The sequence below is a fragment of the Salvia miltiorrhiza genome, chromosome 6 (assembly GCF_028751815.1).
Source record: "Salvia miltiorrhiza cultivar Shanhuang (shh) chromosome 6, IMPLAD_Smil_shh, whole genome shotgun sequence".
NCBI classification, from domain to species: domain Eukaryota; kingdom Viridiplantae; phylum Streptophyta; class Magnoliopsida; order Lamiales; family Lamiaceae; genus Salvia; species Salvia miltiorrhiza.
The window spans coordinates 20,464,177-20,489,016 of record NC_080392.1 but is presented as its reverse complement, the minus strand read 5'-3'; the positions used below and the strand labels follow the sequence as shown (position 1 = coordinate 20,489,016).

Below are 24,840 nucleotides of genomic sequence, written 5' to 3'. Positions count from 1 at the left end.
ATCAGCAATCTCCTTCGAATCGACATTTCTCCGTACGCCGTCGACTTTAAATAAAATCAGCGAAGATCGCCACCAGAAAGCACGATGGCAAGTCACGTCACTTTTATTGGAACTTCCGGGAACCGCCGTCGAACAAACCACCGTCGCCTCTGAAAAATTGAGGCCGACGACACTTCGAGCCATCTCCTCTCTCTTCTGCTCCGTCAAGCTGCGAGAGGGCAACCGGAAAATTGCAGCGAGAGGGCTGGCCGCTGCTCGCATCGCCACCCGCTGCAAGGCCGCAGCCGCGACCACCACAGCCACTTCTCGGAGTCGCCCACCGCGTCTCCTTCATCTTCTTTCTCTTCCACAAAGTAGCACCCTAGGCGCAACTCACGCCGACAGCGGTCGCCAGACTCGCCTGGTCACAAGTCGGACCTCGCCCACCGGCCCATGGCCGCCGGATCAGTCGCCACGGCAGGTGCTCCGCCGGGACGCACGACTGCATCGCATCTCTTCTCTTCCTCCTCTCATGAAGCGGCGCCTACAATTTGTAAACCCTAAAATCTTGAAACTCTTAGTGGGCTATGAAAATCAACACAACATTTGGGCTGTTCACATCCTTAGGCTGCCCAAGGCCCACGAAAATAGGGACCCATATAAATAGGCTAAGGGCCATTAAAAGTTCTAAACCAATATTAATATGCACAGTTGCATATAATTATACAGCTAACACATCATAAGATCGAGAAATAAAAAGCGGACCACCCGTTATTGCAGTTCTATATATATTCGGGAAAATTTCTACCCGAGAATGTACAAATCACCCCGACACCGAATTAAGCTATTCAATAGTCATACTCTCTATTTGATAAATATCAAATTAGAGAGTGGGGGACAAACTGTAATGGACAAAATTCGTATAGCCCATTTAAATAAATACTCGTGGTCCAAATAATCAGCCCAGTCCAAAAATCAAGTTAGTTCCAATTTTATTCGGCCCATACGCCAAGTCATTAAGGCCCAATCACGTCAAACCCTACAGAGGGCAACGACTTGGAGGAAAAGGCAGGTAGAGGAGACGATCCCGGAAATATCGGAGCAACTAGGGTTTCACGGACGTCCCGGAAAAACCCTAGCCGTCAAGACACCACACTATATAAGAAAACCAACTAGGTCACTCGACCCAAGCAGTCATTCGTATTCTCAGCTATTCCACTTACTCACGCTCTCAACTATCTTCGCTTGCTCGATCTCTACGCCTCCACGCTCTTACATTCTGGATTGGGGCTTGCTCTGACCAGTCAGGCAGACCAACCAGACAGACCAGTCCGACCGTCGAGATTCACTATCTCATCTTTACTCTATTATTTAATTATCTTTACGCATTATATTCGTTTTTCTTATCAATTAATCCGAATTGTTTGACTGACTTGAGCGTCGGAGGCCCTTCCATCGACACCCCCACCGGTGCTCCTTGAAGGGCTCTAACGTATTTGTGGTTTCAGGTTGCTAGTGCCCGCCGACCCGGACGTGCCCGACGTCCTATTCGAGTGATTGTTGGATCTATCCCCAACACTGATGATTTTGAACTGTCACATTTGTTGAATTATGTTGAAATGTCGATTTTACATGTGACTGTTTCTTGTAGAAGTAATGATTTGGCGAAGCATGTTTTACATCATCCTGTAGTTGAAGTTTCAGCTTCTAGCAATTTTAATTATAATGATAATCAGTTGGATGGTCTTGAGAATGGTTATGAAGTTGCTGATGATGATGATGAGGAGGACAAGGGTGATGATGGTTTAGTTGGGCAAGGTGATTATGGGTCTGATGATGATGAGGATTTTGATGACTGTTGTGGTAGAGATCGTCACAATCTGCCACCAGGTGATGATTCTGATGGAGAGAGTGGAAATTATCATTACCCTACTAGTCAGTGGATTGTCTTAGGTGCTACTTATTAAGCTTCGGTTCCTTGTCAAGAACTAGGCATAAAGGAGGATGACTCGAGCAGCGACACATTCTCTGTTGGTGGTATTTTTCAAAGAAAGGATAAGATGGTTGTAGCTTGTGGTGTTTATCATCTTATTAACCGTGCATCGTTTACTACAGTTCGTTCCTCGCCGTCCAAATACTATGTTGTTTGCAAATTTGGAGGTGGTTGCCCGTTTGTTGTTTGTGGAAAGGCGGTGGCGATTAGAGAAGAAGGTGGGCGTCCTTCAGTTGCCAAATCTGAGGAAAAGCCGAGCAGTGTGGCGGTGTGACGCAAAGATGTCGGAGCGGTGCTCGCCTATCCAATTTTCCGAGGCGGCGGTTCTTGCCGATTTGAGGTGACGGTTCAGAGATCCAAGGCGGTGATTCAAGGGCCGGATGAGGCGATTTCAAAGGCCGAAGGCAGTGATTCGAGGGCCAGAGACCGCGATGTTCTAGACGGCGATGTCTGCTGGGTAACGAGGGAAAATGACGACGGAAGTCTCGACAAAGAGAATAGGGGCTTCCCCACGATCTGTGCATGTGTCTAGAGGCTTGCCTCCCATTCTTCATATTTTTTTTTTGCAATAATGGTGCAGAGAATTTGTGTCTGAAGAGGTTGTTGGTTGCAGCTAAATTTAACAGCTATGTCCGGCTAATTTTCGCTAATCTTTGGATTTTCGTTGTAGGAGAAGAAAGAGGTGAGCTGGGAATGTTGGAGCTTTCGCTGGGAACATTGGGGAAGTTATGTTGTTGCCCGAGTGTGGGTATGGATATTGGCTACAAGGAATATGTGTTTGTATTATTTTGTTTGTATGGCTCCCTGCCCGAGGGGGTCATGGGCTGCCCGTTTTCTTGAGGTGCATGGCATCATTGATGAGTGTAGTTGTTGGGATGATACTTGGCTGGTTTGGCTAGGTGGTATTGGTGTCCCACTAGGAGTGTAGAGATGTACGTGTTTTTTTTTGTGTAGACAGAGTATTGTAAGTATTGTAAAGATGTAAATTGTTGCAATAATAAAAGTGTGACAACCCATCTTTTGCAAAAAGGCTAAGTTTGTTAGGCAACTTTTGTTCATGAATTTATTTTACCCTGGTACCTGCATTTCGCATGCCAAAAAAGAAGCAAACACAGAAATAACAGATATCATATTTCGCATGTAAAAAAAAGACTAACACAGAAATAGCAAATATTCTATAGTAAGACAAATGTGCTTAGCTCGTAGGATAGGTCCTAGATTAACAGCACTTCTCGTGCATCTGAGAAATGAACTATCTAATGAAGAGGGAAGTCTCCCATTTTCCAGCACAATTCATTTGGAGGACTTGAGACTTTGAAGTGGAGCTTGGGAGTGCTTAGCACAGAGAAAGGATTTTGTGAAGCCTCAAGAAGGTTGGTTTTTTCTTTCCATATTCCACCATGTTCTTTGTGTCTTTATCGAATATTTCAAGCATGCTTTCTATTTATTTTTGTCATGTTTTGCTTAATTCTTTAATCAATTCTTCGTTTGTGTAGTGCTTATTTGATCTGTTGACCCTCTAGTCGATAGTAATATAGTTGTTTCTTGGAGCATGCTAAGTTTGTCCAAGTATGAGTATATGTATGATTGTTTTGTTTGGCATATTGGGTTGGTGACATATGATAGCTCTTTATTTGATGATATCACTATGTATATCCATAAGTGTATCATGTTAGTAGTGTAGGGTATGTTTGGTTGGTCATGTATGATATCTTCACTTCTATTTTCCGTCTATTATTGTGTGTGTCTATTGTAAACTTGGTTGGCGTCTGTGCTCTAGGTAGCTTGGTTGACATGTCTTGTAGTCGAGGAGTTTCTATGGAGTCAACGAGTAGAGTTGTTGATTTAGATAGTGGTGATGTGCCTGTTGGGGTGCCTTGTAGTCGAGAGGCTCCGAGAATGGCTGACTGCTCGGGAGTACCTGACTACATGGTTGGTAATGGAGTGGATAGTGATGATATGATTGATGGGGATCGCCCTAGTAACATCATACTTAAGAAGAATGAACCATCATTGGTGACGTTGGCTGAGTTGCGAGATATCCGGGCGGCATATGACATACCAGATTGGGTGAGCCTACATTCTCCTTCAGGTCTTGAGCGAGCTGATTGGGTTTTATCCGGGTGGACCTGCATGTATGTTCAGATGTTTAAAGTATGGTGTCGTCTTCCGCTTTCTAGACTGATTGCTGAGATGTGTGACTACCATAGGATTCATCCTAGTCAGTTGATGCCGACTGCATGACGCGTTTTGATGGCCTTGTAGGTGTTTGGGGAAAGAACAAGATTGAGATTACAAGAGCTGAGGTGTTGGTAGCTTGCTATTTCTCAATAAATTTTGGTGATGTTGGTCGGTATACTTTAAAGGTTAGGGATAACAAGTCGCCTTTGATTTTGGGTACAAATACCATGAATTCAAGGTGGAAAAAAAAGTATTTCTTTATACCTTATGAAGCTTTAGGTTTAGTTGGTGGATCTGAGATACCTTTTGCTTGGAGTTCTACTAGTCATGAGTATTGAGGTTAACTATATATGTAATGTATGTTTGTCTACCACCATTGATTTGATGAGTATTTCTTTCACTATTTTGTAGATCTTAAAAGCTTCCCTTATCCTACTGTCCGGTTTGGTGTAAAGGAGAGACTTAAACAAATCTTGAGCTATCTCGAGAAGGATCATGATCAGGTAAAGGCCTTCCCAATTTGGGGCAAGCTTGTCTGCTCCTGCTTCCTTGGTGTTCTGGAATACTCTACGAAGTACCCAATCACCTGGTTAGAATGTCTGGGTACGACTATGTTTGTTGTAGTGTCTGGCAACACTTTGTTAGTATGAGGTTAACCTAATGTTTGCCTTGTTTCTTTTCTCATCGAGTAGGTCTAACTCGAGGCACATAGCCTCTTGATTGTCGGTGTCTGTGATGAGTACGTACCTGGCAGTGGGTATCATTGCTTCCATTTCGTAGGCTAACGAGAAAGGGGTTTCTCCCGTCGAAGTTCTTGTGGTCGTTTGGTATAACCAGAGTACACCGGGTAGTTCGTCTGCCCGCTTTCCCTTAGCTTTTTCCAATCTCTTCTTTAGAGTGTTCATGATGGACTTGTTGGAAGACTCTGCTTGTTCGTTTGCCTGTGGGTACCTTGGGGTGGAAAAGCTCAATTTGATATTCCAAAGCTTACAAAAGTCTTGAAATTCTGCACTGATGAATTGTGACCTGTTGTTCGTGATGATCTCTTTTGGCACCCCATATCGACATATCACGTTTTTCCAGATGAAGCTCTTAACATCTTTATCTCGTATTTTATGGAATGAGTCCTCCTCGATCCACTTGCTGAAGTAATTTGTCACGGCTAGCATGTATACCTTCTGTCTAAGTGCAGTAGGTAGCTTACCTACAATATCCATCACCCATTTCATAAAAGGCCATGGTGATGTAATGACGGTCAGTGGTTTTGGGGGTAAGTGTGACACTTGAGCAAACCGTTGACATTTGTCACATCTCTTGACGTAATTAGTTGAGTCAGCCTTCATGGTAGGCCAATAATATCTGTTGGTTATAGCTCGGTGGGCTAAGCTTCTCCCACCTGAGTGGTTTCCACACTCTCCTTCATGCAACTCGGACAAGACGTACCTTGCCTCTGCAGGGTTAATGCATTTTAAGTATAGACCAGTAAAAGAACGTTTGTATAACTTACCACGAATAATGGAGAATCGGGCAGCCTGAGCCCTAAGTCGGTGAGCTTTATTCCTATCGTCTGGTAGCTTGTCATGTTCTAAGTACTCCACTATAGAGGTTATCCAAGTATGTTCGGGTGATACTTCCACCACCTGGTCCTCCTTGTCCTTTCGAATGGCAGACCATTTGAGGCAGATGATCAGGATTATCTTGGACTATGTGGCTTGGATAGACGACCCAAGATTGGCGAGGGCATCTGCATGGCTGTTGTCTCCTCTCGGAACTTGGATTATGGTGAACTCCTCAAAGCTGCACTGAAGTTCTTTGATTTTGCCCAAGTAGGCGATCATCTTGGCATCTTTGACTCGGTAAGCGCCTTGTATTTGGTTGACCACGAGCTGAGAGTCATTGAACACACTGATTCGCTTGACTCTCATTTTCATTGCCAGTCCGAGTTCGGCTAGCATGGCTTTGTACTCCGATTCATTGTTGGTGGCTTTGAATTCACAGCGGATCGACTGCTCTACCACGTCGCCTAGTGGTGAGATGAGGACAAGACCTAGTCCACTTTCTCGCATATTACTGGACCCGTATACATATAGTCTCCAAGCTCCGAGTTGGTCGGGTTGCTTGGTCATGCAACATATATAGTTCCTTGTCGGCCTGCATGGTAAGGTTATGAGTAAAATCAACTAAGAAATCTGCTAATATCTGAGACTTAAGGGCCGTGCTTGGTTTGAATATTATGTCATGCTCGCTTAACTCCACTGTCCACTTGGTCAGACGGCCTGAGAGTTCTGGCTTGAGAAGAATGTCCTTGAGTGGATAGGTGGTTATAACTTGGATCGGATGACACTAAAAATAAGGGCGTAGCTTTCTCACGGTGTGTACCAATGTGAGAGCTAGTTTCTCCAACTGGCTATACCGTGTTTCTGCATCCAAAAGAGACTTGCTCATATAGTAAATTAGAAATTGTTTTCCGTCGTACACGGTCAAGTAAACCAGCAAGGTTTCATGATCCTTTGGTTTGACTAGCAGAGATGTGCTGATTAGGTACTGCTTGAGTTCCTATAGAGCGGATTCGCACTCCTCTGTCCATTCGAATGATTTGGATTTTCGTAAAGTGTTGAAGAATGGGTTGCACCTATTGGATGACTTTAATATAAAACGACTAAGTGCAGCTATCCTCCCAGTCAGCTTTTGGACGTCCTTCACACATGTCGGTGAAGAGATTTTCTGGATCGAATCTATTCGAGCAGGGTTGGCCTCTATGCCTCTCTGTGTCACCATGTAGCCTAGGAAATTCCCTGCAGTTACACCAAATGAACACTTAGTAGGGTTTAGTTTTATATTGTATTCCCTTAAGATGTTGAATATTGGTCTGAGATGGTCGATATGATCCTTCGCATGGATGGACTTGACGAGCATGTCGTCAATGTAGACCTCCATCGTATGCCTAATTTAACTCCCGAACATCTTGTTGACTAACTGTTGGTATGTTGCTCTTGCATTTTTTTAACCCGAATGACATGAAGATATAGCAATAAAGTCCAAGGCTTGTCAGGAATGTTGTCTTGTCCTCATCATCAGGGTGTATTCAGATTTGATGGTATCCCGAGAATGCATCCATGAAGCTTAGTAGCTCATGTCCTGCTGCCGCATCTACCAACATGTCGATGTATGGTAGTGGGAATGAGTCTTTCGGGCATGCCTTGTTGAGGTTCGTGAAGTCAATGTACACACGCCATTTACCATTCTTCCTCTTCACTACCACCACATTAGCAAGCCATTCGGGGTAATGAGCCTCCCGGATAAGTCTGTTGCACAGGAGCTTTGTGACTTCTTCGTTGATGACCTGATTTCTCTCGGGAGCAAACTTTCTCTGTTTTTGTTTTCTTGGTGGGTAACTCGGGTCTACCTGTATCATGTGAATAATAATATTCGGATCAATCCTTGTCATGTCCTCATGGGACCAAGCAAAACAATCATAATGCTCAGTAAGAAATGAAATAAGCTTCTCTCTCAGTTCGGGATCGAGTTGTGCCCATATCCGGGCTTTGTGATCCGGATAGTCTATATTGATTTGGACTTCATCTATCTCCACAGTTTCTTTTTCAACAAAGCTAGCAGACCGCTTTCGATTGTAGGGTTGGTCGGGTTGATCATGTTGCACATGTTGCTCTAGTTGTGGTAATTGGTCCGTCTTAGGGTTGGATGGACCATCTTCCTGTAATTGCTATAAAGCATGTTTTGCCTTCATGCTGGTCTGGTAGTAGGATTTGAAGTCCTTTCACTACACCAAAAATGCACATACATAACGCCTCATAGATAACGGATATTTAAAATATCCGTTATGTATGTGCGCCTTTTTACATAGATAACGGATATTTCAAAAATCCGTTATGAGAAAACTGTTACCTATGCTTATTTATAACGCTTTTTAGTCTACCGTTATCTATGAGTGTTGTGTATGTTCATTTTTAATAACGCGTATTTATTATCGTTATGGTTTGTGTTATGTATGAGTACATTTTAATAACAGTAAATATTACCGTTATTAATTTATGTTATGTATTAGATTTTAATTTCACTACAACATTCAAAACCCTAAGTTCCTAATGATCTCTCTCCAACTCTCCCTCTCTCGTTCTCTGTCTCCCATCAAAACCTCCACCCACCCCGCCCTCCTTCTCTTCTCCGGCGTCGTCGGCCGCGGTGCCTGGATCCAGCGAAGCCGTGCCTCTATTTCTCCTCATATCTCAACAGATTTTCACCTCTCTCCTTCTCATCCCTCAATTCCTCAGTTCGTGCCCTAGATCTTCTTCCAAAATGTTGTCACCTCAAGGATCTCCGCCACGATTAGCTCCGGCGAGGCTGGCTGCCGCCGCCTCTGAAATTGGCGAGGCAATCGTCATCCCCTGTTCTCACCGATGGAGGCGAGGCGGTGCTTTGTCCTTGGCCTCGACCGATGATTATAGCAGTCAATGTCGCGCCTCTCTCTCTCTCTCTCTCCCGTCGTCCTTCTCGGTCTTCAGCACCCCAAATCCTAAACCCTAGGTTGTCGCAGGCGGCCTATCATCGAAGCCTCTCAGGAAATCCAACTTTCCCTTCACGACCTATCTCGCGCTCCTCTCTTTTTTCCCCAAATCTAGAAACCTAGGTCATTTGTCGCCACCGCCACCGCCTCCATCGGTAGTCGCCCCCCTCGCACTGAAATACTCAAATTTTGAAGGCGGAGGCCCTCTCTCTCTCAGATAATATGCACAAATTGGGTTCCTGAACTCTGCACAATTCTCTCCTTATCTATCTCCACTCTCCAACTCCAGTAAGTCCTGAACTCTGCACTTCTCTACTCTGGGTTCCAATTTTGAAATTTTCGAGCAATTTTGTAGTTTATGCATACTTAGTAAGTTCTAGTTCTTTTCTCCGGAGAACGGGGTGTTGCAGTTGATTGATTCTTGTAGTCCGACTTAATTCAATTGTTTCTTGCACTGTAGGTATTGAATTCGCAGGGGGGTTCTGAATTCTTGATTGAATTCCTGGAGCTATTTTTGTTTTAGCTACTCTTTATTTGATTGATTCTCATGGTGCTTGTAGGTTGAGACTGTATTCCATGAATTTGGCCATGCTCTTCAGCATATGCTGAAGAGGCAGGATGAGGGTTTTGCTGGTATAAGGAATGTAGAGTGGGATGCCGTGGAAACAAGGCAGGATGAGGTTCTTGTTTATTGGAATGCATATAGACTGCTGGAATTTGGAATAATCTTTCTATAATTGCTTTGATTTGCAGTTTTGGGAGGATGGCAAGATCTTTAGCTAATTTTCTTTACAAAGGCATTGCTGCATTTTCAGCTGCTAGTTCAACTGTAAGTTTATTTAGTTTTATGTTTGCTTGAATATCTCTAAACTACGCATTTTTTCATAGCTTGTGAGCAGCTTAATTGCATCACCTTTCTCATTTCCTAACAGATTGGTTAAATAGGAAGCATGATCAGCTTCAGTATTCTTATTGCATGAGCGAAAATTGTTAGTTTATTCACTCAACTTATTTTTCCATTATCATATAAAATTTTAACTTGTAATTAGTTTTATTTTTCTGTTTTAATATCTGATGAACTGTTACATTTAATGGCAATATACTTGTGAATATGTGTTGAACCAAGAATTAGTTTATCAGTATATAGTCTTTCAACCTGTACTAAATGCATGCTTACCAGCTACCAGTGAATTGGGAGTTCTGACATCTCCTTGAAGGACATTGTTGAGCAGGTAAGACTCTGATGATTGGTATGCGCGGTGCTTCTCAGGTCTATTGACTAAGAAATTTATCGCTTTGATAAAGCATGCAAAGGATGGTGAACTTGATCTAAACAAGCTGGCTGACACTTTGCAGGTGATTAAACTTGAGCTAAAAGAATTCTGTATTTGACATGATTATAAATATTGGTCCTAAACCTAATCAAACAAACTTTCTACAGGGAATAGCAAGGTTGGACGTGTTATATTAGCTGCTGCTGCTAAGCATCTTACACCTGTGATTTTGGAGCTTGGTGGGAAATGTCCAGTAATCGTTGATTCAAATATCAACTTAACAGTAAGTCCGTCAGGCCTCAGTTACTGAAACTCGACCAAATCTGAATTTTTCTGAATCAAACACCAACAGATGATGTGCTTGTTCTGTTTGTTCTTAAGGTTGCGGCAAGAAGAATAATCTCAGGCAAGTGGGGATGCAACAGTGGACAAACCTGTGTTTCACCTGATTATATAATAACTACAAAGGACTATGCGTCAAAATTTGTAAGCAATACCAACTGAACTATATTGGACATGCAAATAGGGGTATACGTTCTCTCTTTGATCAAATTCTGATATGATTTCTCAGGTTGATGCTCTTTCATCTGAACTAGAAAAATTCTATGGAAAGGATCCTGTGAATTCAAAGGACTTGTCAAAAATTATAAATTCCCGACATTTTGAACGTCTAACAAAGCTTTTGGATGAAGAGAAGGTTTCCAGTAAAATAGTTATTGGTGGTCAACGGGATAAAGCCAATCTGTGAGTTCCAAAACTTGGTTCTGCCCTTTCTTCTTCAGCAATGATATGGTGTTGGTTGATGATGTATTCATGAAATTCTTTTCCTTGTCCATCTTACAGCAAGATCACTCCCACTGTTATACTGGATGCCCCACAAGATTCTCTGATCTTGAATGAGGAGATTTTTGGTCCTTTACTTCCCATTATCACGGTAAAAGTTGATAAGCTTCTGGTATATTTATGTTTGGACTAACTTTATACAGTAGTTGGATAATTTTAACATCTAACTTTTTTAACAGTAGTTGGATAATGAATTCGTCTTTTTTCTATGGAGATGTAAGTTTTTTAGAAATGTGTTTTTATAACAGTTGCAAGAATTGCTTAATTTTATCATCTCTCAATTTTTTGTTTATTTCTGTGTAGTTGTATATTTCTCAACCCCAACCGGACTCAGCTTCAGGAGGTACTCTTCACTCTGCCGTCGCGAGCAGATTAACATTTATATAGTTGAAGGACAAGATACAAGATTATAGAGCTTATAGAGAGGTGCTGGTTTTAGAAGGCAACGGAAGCCCTAGTTTTTTTTTTTTTTTTAGTTGGGCTCAAAACATTATGTATGAATGTTTTGTGATATATATAATATATGTTATTGATGGTTTTATCATTTTGTTGTTTTAAGTTTATTTATTCATTTTTTTAGATAAATAACAGAAAAATTGAGAAAAAGTATTAAAAATATGCTAAAAGCTATAGTTGGCATACATAACGGTAAAGAACTGTTATGTATTATGACAAAGATAATGGTTAAAACCGTTATGTATAATACTATAGATAACGGATATAAAACATTATTTATATATAAACAATCGTTATGTATATGTGTATACATAACAGTGAAGTTTAACTTTCTTGACGGATTGGAACCGTTATGTATAATTATTTAGATAATGGATTTTGAGCGTTATATATTTATGAAAAACCGTTATGTATAATAGAATAGATAATGCTTAAATATCCGTTATGTATGAACTCCACATACATTACACTATTATATATTACGGCAGTTTTCACACATAGATAACGGATTTTATCCGTTATCTATGAGCGAATTTGTAGTAGTGTTTTATTCTCCCCTAATCTTCTTGAAGCCCTACTTGGTCGGAAACTTCACCCCTTGATGAAAGGTGGAAGGGACTATCTCTATGTCGTGGATCCATGGGCTACCGAGGATGACGTTGAATGTGGAGGGGGCATCAATCACCAGGAATCTTGCTGACAAATTGACCCCTTCGACATAGACGGGAATGTTGATCTCCCCACCAGTTGTCTTGCTCTCACCGCTGAAGTCTATGAGGACAACAATCTTCTTGGTTATGTTGGACTCGTTCAAACCCATCTCCCTGAAAGCATTAATAAATATGATATTGGCAGAGCTGCCGTTATCAATCAACACCAGTTTTGTTAAACAATTATCAATATAAATAGAAATAACTAAAGCATCATGATGATGGTTAAGAAGCTTGTCTGATTCCGTAGTTTGAAAGCTGATTGTCTGGGTTAGCTGGTCTGCCCTAGCTTGACCAGGCACATTTCCTCCCGTCTTGCTAGACTTGGCTTGCCTAGTATGCCTCTTTGCAGCAGAGTGTGTAATCCCGCTAACTTCTGATCCGCCAGAAATGACATTAACTGTTCTCTCATGGTTTGGTAGGTTAGGTGGGGTGAATTCTCTGCACTCGTCTCGTCTATCATTTCCATGCTTTAAGGTGTGTTGGCCCTTATCTGTTAGAAACTCGGTGAGGTGACCTTCTTTGAGTAAATGCTCCACTTCCAATCATAGTGCAATGGAATCCTCTGTTCGGTGTCCATGGTCGGCATATAACTCATACCATTTGGATCTATCTCTCTGGTCGGCTGGTGCCCTCATCTTTTCTGGCCATTTGCCTTTATTGCCTAGATTCTTGAGATCTAAGACCGCCTCGAATGGCGAGATAGATAAGTTGTACTCTGGTATCTTTGCCCTTTCACGTGGTCGTGTCTCGTAAGGTTGGTTGATGAGGAGTAAAGTATGCGTAAAGTGAAGGTTGACGACACCAAAGGAGTTCGCGCTGGGAATAACTATGAAGAAAGAGGCCTGGATAGTGTTTTTAGGGGAAAACGTGAAGGGTAAGGGATTCAGGGCCATTTCGAGAAGGTTCGAAGGTCATGAGTGTCAGGGCTAAAATAACCAGAGAGGAGGGGAGCGGGCCAAAGGGTCAGATTTGGAATAAAGTAGGGAAGAGGCCACGCTAGGATTCGGACAAGGCTGGCTTAGTCAAGATGAAAACTTCAGAGCTGGAGGTAGATGCAACGTTGGGAAAGATTAGGAGCATCACCAATCTATAACGACCTCGAAAGATTCTCTCTAACTGCCAGGGTCACTCTCACGCGTGTAATTACTAATTTACCCTTGTCTTAGGCATCTATAAATAGATGATGTACCGGTCATTGTAAACACACGTTATTCAAACATTAATACAATCTTCTCTATCGTTTTAGCTGCTTTCTTTGCCTTTTCTCAATCCGCTATTACACTACATGTGAATCTTTCTCTCCATAATCAAAGGGTGAAAATGCCAAACTCATCTACTGGCGCCATCTGTGGGAATTGATCGCATCGAGCTTAAGACGTGAAGAAAGTTTGTGCATGGACTTTGCTTGGCCAAATTTCTTGGCACAAGCTATACTTCTTAATTTGCCGAGGATTCAGGTTTGATGGGCACATACGCTTATTTGCGTGTGTTTTTTTGGGTTTTTATTTATCTCGTGATGGGGTGTTTGCCTGGGTTTTCATAATTTCGCATGCATCTTACTGGCCCACTTAGGCCCATATTGTCAGGGCTGCAAGTGACTCCAGCCGAACAAGGGTCAAACTGCATAAGGAACGAGGCTGGTTAACATTACCATGACTAAACAGATGCTGTCCTTTCTGAGCTACGCCTGCATGAGACAGGTGTTGGGAACGTCTGCACCACCGCTGAATTTGGGATTATCGGCAGCGACATGGCTTAGGACTGCTGGAATACCGGCTCTAACTATTCCTGGGGGATTACCAACGGAAAACCCACCACCCTTGGTGCGGAGCGCTGTCATCGTCCCTCCGAAGGGGGCAGGAGAAGTCAGGGCTAACAAAGTCAAGGATATGCGTCGTTTAGGACCTGTGTTCCTGGGAGATATGGAGGGTATTGAGGATATTGGGGATACTTGATAAGACGCGCGTGCTCGTCGTTCGGCGCGCGGTATCAAAATAATTTATGTATACCTTAGACGGACAATACACGCTCCTATTGCTCGCAACCAAAGAACAGTCTTAGCAGCAAGTATAGGGTCGATCCCACGGAGAGTGAGGAACTACTTTACTCTTCAGGTGCACAAATTGAGTTATCACGGTCTCAACCTGTTTATCTGCACAAGTAAACTTAAACAAAGATCAAATATAACAAGGGGTAAGGTTTACGGTTAGGTCATAACTGTTGTCAATATTTATTTCGGTCATAGGCATACTGATGATCCGTCCATGATCCGTATAGACTCAAGGCGTGGCCCAAAGACATTGGGGCGTTTCAAGAGGCTATACTTCACATTTAGGATGGTTGAGTCCATTGCGATCACTTGGTCTGAAGGTCACACAATCCCCGGTCACAAGGCAGTGCTTCACTCCTCCTTAGATAGTAGTCATACCCGTTACTCACCAAGTATGACCCTCACTAACCTTCTCTCCTGAGGTCCCCAACTCTGCACTTTGAGTGACACATGCCTCCTGGCCTGGACACAACCATTTCAGGCTTGTCAGCCGACCAGTCATAGACATGCTACGGCGCAGAAGTTACCTTCCTCGTTTGATACCATGGCTTTATGCCTCGTCACAGTTGATGGGTAGTTTCTAGAGAAGCCCAAGACTGAGGAAGGACAGTGTATCCCATCAATCCTTTCCTCACCTTCCGAATCTACAACGCCTTTTGTTGACGCTGCTCAGCTACTCGGTTGTGGGTATACCGGTTGTCACGCCCTGGTATGCCCTGGCCTTTGCTTGACACGGACAGCGTTTTACCGAACGGAGATCACCCGTTAGGCCCCTACTGTACATGGCTTGGCACAGATCCGTCTGGAACCATGAGACTCAACCGAAAGAACAAATGCCTCACAAATGTTTACATATTGACAACAATTATTTCCACCCCTTAAACCTCACCAAGGGAACTACTCACACATATTGAAAAACATAAATGCGAAATAGAATGAACACATAAATGAAAGAGAATTTGAAATACTTAATATAAAAAAATACCTAAGGAAACAACCTTGGCTTTGTTCGTCACAACGAAATTGAAATACGAAAAACAAATAAAGTGTTTGGTGCGAAAAATGTAAAATGACAAAGTAAATTATTTTCTTGGTGAACTAACTAAAGTTTAAGTCTAGAAGAGTAATCCTAAACTCTAGAATGTAAATTTGCTCTCTGAAATTCGTAAGACTCCAAAAACTCTAAAAACTGCTGTCAAACTCCCCTCTGGCAGCCACACATGCTGAAGTTTATATAGCAATTTGGTAAACCCTAGCCGGCAGACCAAATCTGGCATATTATTTCCTTCCATATTTAGCTTGATCCTTGATTTGATTTGATAGATAATGGATCTCCAGCGGATTTGGGATTGACTCCATATTATTCCAGATCCTTCCATTGCTAAAATTCGCCAGAATCTTCCGGGCAATCTCCTCCACACGTCTTTCCATATATAGCTCCAGCTGCTGACTGCTGTTGACGGGAATGGTCATACTAACTGCTTTCTTCGGTTGGCCTCATACCAGGTGGTACACTTCGAACGTTTCCATGCCTCGAATGGTTCTGAGGGGTACTTCGTCGAGCTCTCTTCCTGGTTCATATATAGCTCATCTGTGCTGACTACGACTGCTGTTATGGCCTTACCAACTACTTCCTTCGGTTAGCCTCACACCAGGTGGTACACATCGGAGGTTCCCGCGCCTAGAATGGTTCTGAGGGGTACTTCGCCGAGCTCTCTTCCTGATAAGTTTCACTTATGAAAGTTTGGATAGTTTTGGTCCGGTAATGCCCATTCTGACCATATTTCGTGCATATGCCCTTTTCCAAGGTTCATCCTCCTGAATACCTGTTTTCTCTCCAAGACGACTCAAACAAAACAAAAAAAAGAGAAAAATAGGGCCAAATGGCTCAAAAGTCGAAGACGCATCAATACTTCCAATCAAACTAAACCTGTCACTGAAAAATGGGCGAAAGGCCCAGCGCTGGAGGATTCAGCTTAGTTGCAGGGGAGGGTCTCAGCTATGCAACGACACCTCCAAGAGCTGGAGGAAATGATTGAGGAAAAAGAAAAAGAAAGAAGCAAGGCTGTCTCACGAAAAATGGAATGGTACGAGGGTTTTACCCATTCAAGTGCTGAGAGTTATCAGGATCGGCGCGACCATCTACGGGAGAAAAACAAGCATGCTAGTAGAGCTGGCGAAAGTAAGCGCAGACATGCCAGTCAACACTGCACCGGGGAAGGCAGGGTAGAAAGCCGCCGCAAATAGTACTATCCTGAAACTATTGCTAGGACAGGGTCAAGTCCGTTATCGGATTATATCTTGGTAGATCCGTTGCCGCGCCACTATAAGCCCATTAACATGGAGTACGATGGATCTGGTGACCCGGAGGTACACATGGCCAGGTTTTAAACTATGATCACGTTACATCAGTATACCGAAGGGATCAAGTGTAGAATATTCTCTACCACGCTAACGGGGATGGCCCAGCAGTGGTTCAGAGCTATGGAGCCTAATTCTATCCATTCATTCGAATAGTTACACGATGCCTTCATGTGCCAATTCGCAAGTTCTAAACGCGCTGCGAAGACTGTTATGTCATTAATGGATTTAAAATAAGAACCCACTGAGACTTTGAAAGAGTTTGCTGCCCGTTTTACCAAAGCGTCCTTGGAGGTGCCCAAAGCTGAGTCTCAGATTAAGGGTTATGCTTTCGTACGTGGGCTAAGACCCGGGCTTTCTTTGATAACTTGCAAGTAAAATAACCAAGGGACTTTGATGATATCTTAGCCTGGCTCCCGGGGTACATACAACTGGAGGAAACCAGGGCTGCTAGAAAGACAGAATACAGTAGCAACAAGCTCAAGAAAGCGGAGAATAAGGTAGAGACACTGGACACCCGTCATCAAGGGAGAGCACCGTACAAAAGATTGCCCCCCCCTCGAGTGCTGCCAGGGAAAGCGCAGCCGACATACCAGCCCACCCGTAATGAGCAAACCTATAGGGGAGTAAATAATGTCAACCGACTCACCGATCAAACTCCTTTGAATAAACCTCAAGAGAAGATTTTCCACTTAATCAAAAATGAACCATGGTTTAGGGCTCCACGGGATTTCACAGTAGGGGCTCCCAAGCCAGGACCGAATGGACCGTTGTGTCAGTACCACAACCTTTATGGACACCCTACAGAATATTATGGGCATCTGCGTAGTCAATTAGAAATATTGGTGAGATAGGGAAAGCTTGATCAATTTGTAAAGCAGACACCACCCTTCACTTGCAAGACAACAATTATAATAGGGCGCGGAGAAAAAAGGCAGGTGCATATGATCATTGGGGAAGAAAATAGACCTATATCTAACAGGGCGCGGAAGCAGACTATCCGTTCGTGCAGGGCTGACACTTTACATAGCCAAGTCATGAGTGTTCGCAATGCCGCAAGAGAGCCAAGCATTTCTTTTGGGTCGGAGGACCACATTGGATTGGTTCACCCGCATGATGATGCCTTGGTCTTCTCTGCGGACATAGCAAATTGCACGGTACACCGTATATTCATGGACTCGGGCAGCGCTGTGAATATAATCTACAATGACTGTTTGACAGCGATGGCTCTGGATGCTACCTTGAAGCCGCCGGGTAATCCACTGTTTGGTTTTACGGGGGAATCTATTTTGCCGCTAGGCTCTTTAGAGTTACTAATGACGTGGGGAAAAGAAGGGGCCTCGCAGACTCGTATTCTCAAATTCTTGGTGGTAGAATTTCTAAAACCAAGTTACAACATCATTATCGGACGGCCAGCGCTGAACGCCTTCTAGGCTGTGATTTCTATGTACCACCTGAAGATGAAATTCCTGCTTGAAAATGGCAGGGTTGGGGAAGTGTCAGGGAACCAGATCACATCAAAAGAGTGCTTCGTCAAAAGTCTAACGACATAGTTCGGGAGTAAGAGAGCATAAAACTTTCAAGGAGGGCTAGCGGAGAAGGTTTCCAGAGCTGTGAGCAGTTCAAGGAACACAACAGAACGAGCTGAGATGGAGAAAATCGGGAGGTCTCCAGATAAGCAACCGTTGATTTCAACGGACTACAGGTGTATGTTAGTGGAATTATTCCCGGGAAAGATAGGCTTCCCCACTCGCGTGGGTACCGAGATGCCTCCAGCCCTGGAGAGGGAAATGATAGAATGTTTGTGGCGCAACACTGATGTGTTTTTTTTCACTACAGCTGATTTAAAAGGGGTTGATCGGACACTAGCGGAGCATCGCCTAAATGTCGATCTAACAAAGAAGCCAGTTATTCAAAAGACACGGTATTTTGGGCCAGAGAAAGATGCAGCAATCAGGGAACAAGTCAAGGCCTTGCTACAAGCGGGCCATATTGTGGAGGTACAATACCCAGTGTGGTTGTCCAACGCCGTAATGGTTGAGAAGAAAGAGAAAGAATGGAGAATGTGTGTGGACTACAGGGACTTAAATGACGCTTGCCCAAAGGACTGTTACCCCTTGCCTCGTATCGACTAACTAGTTGATTCAACGGCCGACTGCGAAATTTTATCCATGATGGACGCTTTTCAAGGCTATCACCAAATCAACATGCATTCGGAAGACATGGCAAAGACAGCCTTCGCGGTGTGCTGCGGGGTTTTTGGGTTTGTAAGAATGTCTTTTAGGCTTAAGAATGCTGGAGCTACGTACCAGCGCATGATGGATACGATTTTTCAGAATCAAGTTGGGCGCATCATGTCAGTATACGTTGATGATATGATGGTGCAAAGCAGGGCTACCACTTCTCATCCGTCAGACCTGGAAGAGATGTTCAAGGTTATCAGACAGAACAGACTAATGCTAAACCCGAAGAAATGCACATTCGGTGTCAGAACTGGAAAATTCTTGGGCTATCGAGTAACTCCGCAGGGTATTAAAGTAAACAAGGATAAGGTACAGGCTATTGTAAACATGACACCACCCAGGAATGTCAAAGAAGTACAAACATTGAATGGAAGACTCACAGCACTCGGGCAATTCATCTCTCGGTTGGCGGACCAGAGCTTACCTTTTTTCAAAATCTTGAGGAAAGGAACAAAGTTCGAATAGACTCCGAATTATCAACAAGCTTTTGAGCAGTTAAAATAATATTTAGCAGAACTTTCGGTGCTGACAAAGCCAAGGATAGGGAAAACCTTATACTTATACATAGAAGTGGGAACGGAATCCTTGGGATCAGTCTTTATCAGGGAAGAACGGGGGTAACAGATGCCAATTTATTTCATCAGTAAAATGTTACAGGGGGCAGAGTTGAACTACTTCGAGATTGAAAGACCAACACTGATTGTGTTGGTGACGGCTCGAAGGCTGAGACCGTACTTTTTGGCGCACAAGGTCATTGTGCGCACGTCATTGCCATTCAAGTAAACTTTAAGGCGACCTGATCTGTCGGGGAGAATGGTGAAGTGGGCAATCGAGTTGAGTGAATACGACGTGGATTTTGAGCCACGAACTGCGATCAAAGCGTAGGCTTGCTTTGGCAGACTTTATACAAGAGACTACCAGGGCTGAAAAACAAAAACCCTGAAGGGCATTCGTTGATGGCTCTGTTACCAAGGAGGGTTGCAGGGTAGGCATCTATATTCAGTCCCCCACAGATGACGATTTACAATTAAATATGAGCAGCGTTTATCTAACAATGAGGCTCAGTATGAAGCTATTGTCAGGGCCTTGTCAATTTGCCTTCATCTTTTTTGGTCATTTGCCTTTATTGCCTGGATTCTTGATAGCGAAGACCACCTCGGCTGGCGAGATAGATAAGTTGTACTCTGGTATCTTTGCCCTTTCACGTGGTCGTGTCTCGTAAGGTTGGTCATACTGTCTCTTTCTGTATTCTTGTCGTGGAGGTGGGTAAGGGTCGGATCTCCTATCACTCATCCTCCTATCCACCTTAGAGTCTCTTCTAGTGTTCTTGCTTGGTGAAGATCGGTGGTGGCTGTATTGATCTTCCTCCCACTTGATTTGTGCCCACCCCTTGGCAAGGACGTAATCCATTGTTCTACAAGGGTATTTTGTGAGGTCTTTGTAGAGGTCTGAGTCGGGTAGGAGACCCTTTCGAAAGGCGGTGATCGTTGTCTGGATGTTGCAATTGGTGATGGACACATTTTCCTTGTTGAATCGGCCGATGTAATCTCAAAGAGACTTGCCACATCGTTGTACCACGGCGTAAAGATCCTCCGATATCTTTTCAAGTTTCCTGCTACTAGCATATTGCTGCACAAATATATTCGTTAGTTGAGCAAAGCTTGAAATAGAATAATTTGGAAGGTTAGTGTACCACTGGAGGGCTGGTCTTGTCAGACTAAAATCGAACCCCTTACACATGAAGGCTTGCCTCAATTCCCGAGGAATTGCGGCAGTGAACATCCTTTGCTTGTACTGAGCAATGTGGTCAGTCGGATCCGTCATGCCATCAAACATTTGCATGTTTGGAAAGTTGAACTTGACAGGCATTTCAACCAGGGCAATTTCATCCACGAATGGCGAGTCGGCGTAGCAGTTTCTCTGAACTATTGTGGAAGGGTGTCGGGACACCAGGAATTCGCTGGATCAAGGCCTCCATTTCGGCCAACTTTCTTGCCAGGTCCTCATCTTTGATTGCATACAAGCCGGTTGTGGCTGGTTGGGCAAATTCATTGGCAAATAACTGGTCCTGAGTGAACTCCCTCGTACTGTGTCCGTTTGCCTATTGGTTAACTTGGGTTGGCGTGATCGTCTGATTGGGCCCCAGTGTGGTAGCTTATGTGCCTCAAATAGCGGCATTGCTTATTGGTACGCCCGGGGTGGTGAAGATGGTTCGAGCATGTTGTCATCTGGTGATGGGTTGTTTCATCCTATCGGAGTGTTTCTGCAGCTCTGGCATCTGGGTTGAGTTGACCAAGTTCCCGTGCTTGTTCCAGCGCGGATGTTATCATGTTAGTACCTGCATTCAAAGTAGTACGACAAGGGTCAGTCGGGTTACTAACAACATTGCGGTTTCTTACCGAAGAGGACGAATCCGTTATGAGAAGGTTGGATCCATCCTTGCGAGTGATCGGTATATCTTCCAGAGGCTGCATGGAAGACACTGGGGCTTGGAAGCCGGGAGGTTCGATGATCTCGATAGGCTCCATAACTTCGAGACGGTCATACAAGTTGGCATTTTCCTTTTCCAACTTTTTGCATCTCTCTCGCTCCTGATTCATCTGTTCAGTCAGAAAGGCGATCTGGGCGGCTAGGTCAGCCTGAGCAGCCATGTGGGGTGCGTCGAGAGTTTAAGATCCATCACGACCGTCAGATATGATTGATGCTCGTGGAGATCTACGAAAAGTGCATTGATTCGCTTGATTGCTAAGGCCCCAAAGTGGGTGCCAAATAGTTGGGGATGGATCCAACAATCACAGAATAGGACGTCGGGTATGTGCGGATCGGTGGGCACTAGCAACCTTAAACCACAAACACGTTAGAGCCCTTCTAGGAATACCGGTGGGGGTGTCGATGGAAGGGCCTTCGACGCTCAAGTTAGTCAAACAATTCGAATTAATTGATAGGAGCAACGCATATAATGCGTAAAGATAATCGAATAGTAGAGTAAAGGTGAGATAGTGAATCTCGTTGGTCGAACTGGTCTGTTCGGTTGGCCTGTCTGGCTAGTTAGAGCAAGCCCCAATCCAGAACGTGAGAGCATGGAGGCGGAGAGATCGAGCAAGTGCGCGAAGAGAGTAGAGAACGTGAGTAAGTGGAGTAGCTGAGAGTACGAATGAATGGATAGATCTATTAACCTAGTTGATGTTTATTTGTACTGTGGTAGCCTGAAGGCTAGGGTTTTGCTAACATGTCTCCTTAAACCCTAGTGGTTCCGATATTCATGGGATTGACGTTCATCATCTCTTCCTGCATTCATTTCCAAGTCGTTGCCCTTTCTAGTGTTTGAGTCGATGGGCCCTGATGACTTAACGTATGGGCTGATTTAATTAAATTAATTCAATTCTTAGACTGGATTAGGTATTTGGGCCGCAAATATTTGTTTAAATGGGATATACGAAATTTGCCCACTACATCCACTAGATATGGCAATCACATTCCTCTTGTACATACCAATGCATATGAGAATGTTAATTGGAATGATGGTACAGTTGGCACAAATGGCCATATTATTGCCATTTGGGCCATTCATTACGCACAATTGGCACTATTATGCTCATTTGTGCCAATTGTGACTGAATTGACATGCTTTCTATTTTCTGCATGAATGTATAATGCTATTTAGGGGGTGTATTCAATTAGGATTCTACAGGATTTTGACAGACTTTTTAAAATTCATGGATTCTTGTGGATTTTACTAATTTTATGGATTCTATGTAGAGTCTAGCAGATTCTATTAAATTATTTTCATAGACTTTATTAGATTCTTATAATTAAAAGGACTATTTTAAAATATATGACATTATAGATACAAATTTGATATAAAGAGATCTTACACAATGATCCAAACTTTATAATTCATATTTTATTTTCTGAAACAACAATGACAAATGCAAAACACGAGTGTACCAAAAATGTAAATGTAATTAAAGAAATAAATTAGAATGTAGCATATTCATTTATCCTCATTGCCACCCTCATTATTCTCATCACTGTTGTACCTTGGCCTCGCTTCCCACATAACATTAGCAATACTCGCTCTCCATGCACCAGCTTCCGTTCTTTGTTGCACTTGGTTTTGAGAAAGCATCAAGATTTTCATCTTCCATGTCAAGATGTGGTGAAGCTTGATCTTTTTCATATTCAATTGGAAATTCATCTGAATGACATTCTTTCAGAAGAAAGTTGTGTAATCCAACACAAGCTAATACTAACTCTGCTTGTGTTTGAATAATAAAGATGCATGACGAAGATTGATGCATTTCTTGGGTGATAACCTTGACCACCAAAATCTTTAAGATGATATCGAACACCACGTAATGGAGCTAAAAATTGACGTCGATTAACAAATCCATAATCCACGAGGAAATATTTACCTAAAAATACAATATATGTCACTATTTTAAAAAATTAAACACAATAAAAATTAAACAATTTATAGAAAACCAAGATAAACTAGTAATTCTGAAACCAACAATAAAATTAAAGTATATTACCTTTGTTGGGAACCTTGTGGAATATCCTAACCCTTGTTTTGATGATACCAAAATTCATAGGACTTATATGTAATAGACTAGAATCGTTTTGAACTCAAGTGTTAGAGTTCGTTTCTAGTTTAGTTGCAGTGTCAAATATTGAAGACTGAAGACTGAAGAACGAAGACTGAAGACTGAAGACTGCAGATACCAACTGAAGTATCAGTTGAAGAATCAGTTGAAGACTGATTATTTAATGCGCGCAAAGGACTGATACTAAAGTCAAGTATCAGTTGAACATTCCTCCTAGGACTGATCTTCCAACGTTCAGAGGAAGCCACGTACGCACAAGTACAGCCGCATTAAATGCAGAGATCTCAGAATATCTTATCTCTGCAGAGGTCATTCCTATCTGGTGGTTACTTTTCAGAGATGTCACATCTCCTGTCCATCAAAGAGAGCCGTTTCCACACAGACAAGGAACCTCGAAGATTGAAGCCTCAGCCCAAATTTGAATTTCTCTCCAACGGAAGAAATCTTGAGGACGATTTACGCCAACAGATCTATTCAAGAGTTCTCCTACAAATAGCGCTCGAGGATCACTTCAACCTTCACCGATTCAACGACATAAGCTGAAGCTCTGCCGAAATTGCTACTCAGCCTAAAGCTTAACCGCCCCAAAGCTTGAATCGAAGAAGAGAATTCCAATGCCAAAATCAGTCACTGCTGATTACATACATTCTCTTAGACCCTAGGCATATATCTGTTTACCCAGAAGCCAAAGGTCAAACTTGCTTCAAAGAACTTGTTCTTTGTAAGTATAGTTGGCACTCGTTCAAACCTCCCCCCCATAAGAGTATTTGAGTGGTTCGGAGTTCAGGAAGGTACTCTGAACTCTGAGTGAAAAGTCTGAGCACGAGGTGTGCTTAGCAGGGAAATCCTACGCGAGGTGTGTGGGTGCTGAAGAAGGGTTTTCTTCAGTTTACGGTTGTGTGCACCAGGCAAGCACACGGGTACGGTTTGCAGTGCACCAGTGAAGCACTTGCGGAGTAGATTGTTGGTCTGATCAACCAGCCGTGGATGTAGGAAAGGGTTTTTCTGAACCACGTAAAAGTCTCTGTGTTATTTACAGCTTTCAGTTTTACATTCTTACTTGTGCTATTTTTATTGATAAAACTGAACACTGAATAACAGCAAAGAGAAACCTTAATCCAACAACCTGCTCCACCGAGGCTATTACGAAACTAAGTTTAATTTCCGCTGCGTATGATATCAATCTGACTGAACTATCCTCTGATAGTAAGGAAGAGTGATATCATCTCTATCTTTGCAAACACGACTGAAGCCCTTACTTGGATCAGTTAAGTTCCAACAACTTAACTGATAACTCATTACTGAAGAGCTTTCAGTATCAGTCGTCAACTCTGTTGGTCAAAACTGGTTTCAGTAAAACAGGAGTCCTTGTTTGCGTGCAAAGTTTCGTTTTGATCTCTGACTGAGATCCCTCTGATTGAGGTCAGTAGATTAAGTCAAAAATAGCCCATAGGTGTATTCCCCCCCCCATACACCTATTCGAGACCCTTAGGACCTAACAATTGGTAGCAGAGCAGGTTGTTCGCAAGAACTATCTGCATCTGACTAGGTTCTATTTGAACTAGATCCCTTTTCTTAAAGGTCTCGAAAAAGTTTTACTCTTTCTTTTTGTGCT

At 43.0% G+C, this 24,840-nt stretch overlaps 1 protein-coding gene and 1 long non-coding RNA gene across 8 annotated transcripts; one reads left to right on the top strand and one right to left on the bottom strand.

Moving 5' to 3' along the window:
• Positions 1-5,856: 5,856 nt before the first annotated feature.
• On the bottom strand, positions 5,857-7,090 carry LOC130990626 (uncharacterized). Its single transcript, XM_057914848.1, has 2 exons — positions 6,786-7,090; positions 5,857-6,304 (listed from the first exon to the last, which is right to left on the bottom strand). Exons 1-2 carry the CDS (start codon positions 7,088-7,090, stop codon positions 5,857-5,859), a joined length of 753 nt encoding a protein of 250 aa, XP_057770831.1.
• A 1,148-nt stretch (positions 7,091-8,238) lies between these two features.
• Positions 8,239-11,353, top strand: LOC130987402 (uncharacterized). 7 transcript variants are annotated; one of them, XR_009089723.1, is made up of 10 exons: positions 8,245-8,966; positions 9,239-9,358; positions 9,432-9,507; positions 9,611-9,667; positions 9,896-10,034; positions 10,120-10,235; positions 10,334-10,438; positions 10,524-10,696; positions 10,796-10,886; positions 11,099-11,353. It is a non-coding gene; the product is annotated as an uncharacterized LOC130987402 (long non-coding RNA). The 7 variants fall into 7 exon arrangements; XR_009089718.1 differs by lacking the exon at positions 9,611-9,667 and having other exon boundaries at positions 8,239-8,966; positions 9,911-10,034; XR_009089719.1 differs by lacking the exon at positions 9,611-9,667 and having other exon boundaries at positions 9,949-10,034.
• The last annotated feature ends 13,487 nt before the right edge of the window (positions 11,354-24,840 follow it).

What these genes read in the sequence shown, in the direction of transcription:
- LOC130990626 (XM_057914848.1), bottom strand. Translation starts at nt 7,090, where the DNA reads ATGGAGGTCTACATTGACGACATGCTCGTCAAGTCCATCCATGCGAAG. An exon ending in ATATTAAAGTCATCCAATAG is followed by an intron (nt 6,305 to 6,785) that starts GTGCAACCCATT and finishes CTTACCATGCAG; the next exon opens with GCCGACAAGGAACTATATAT.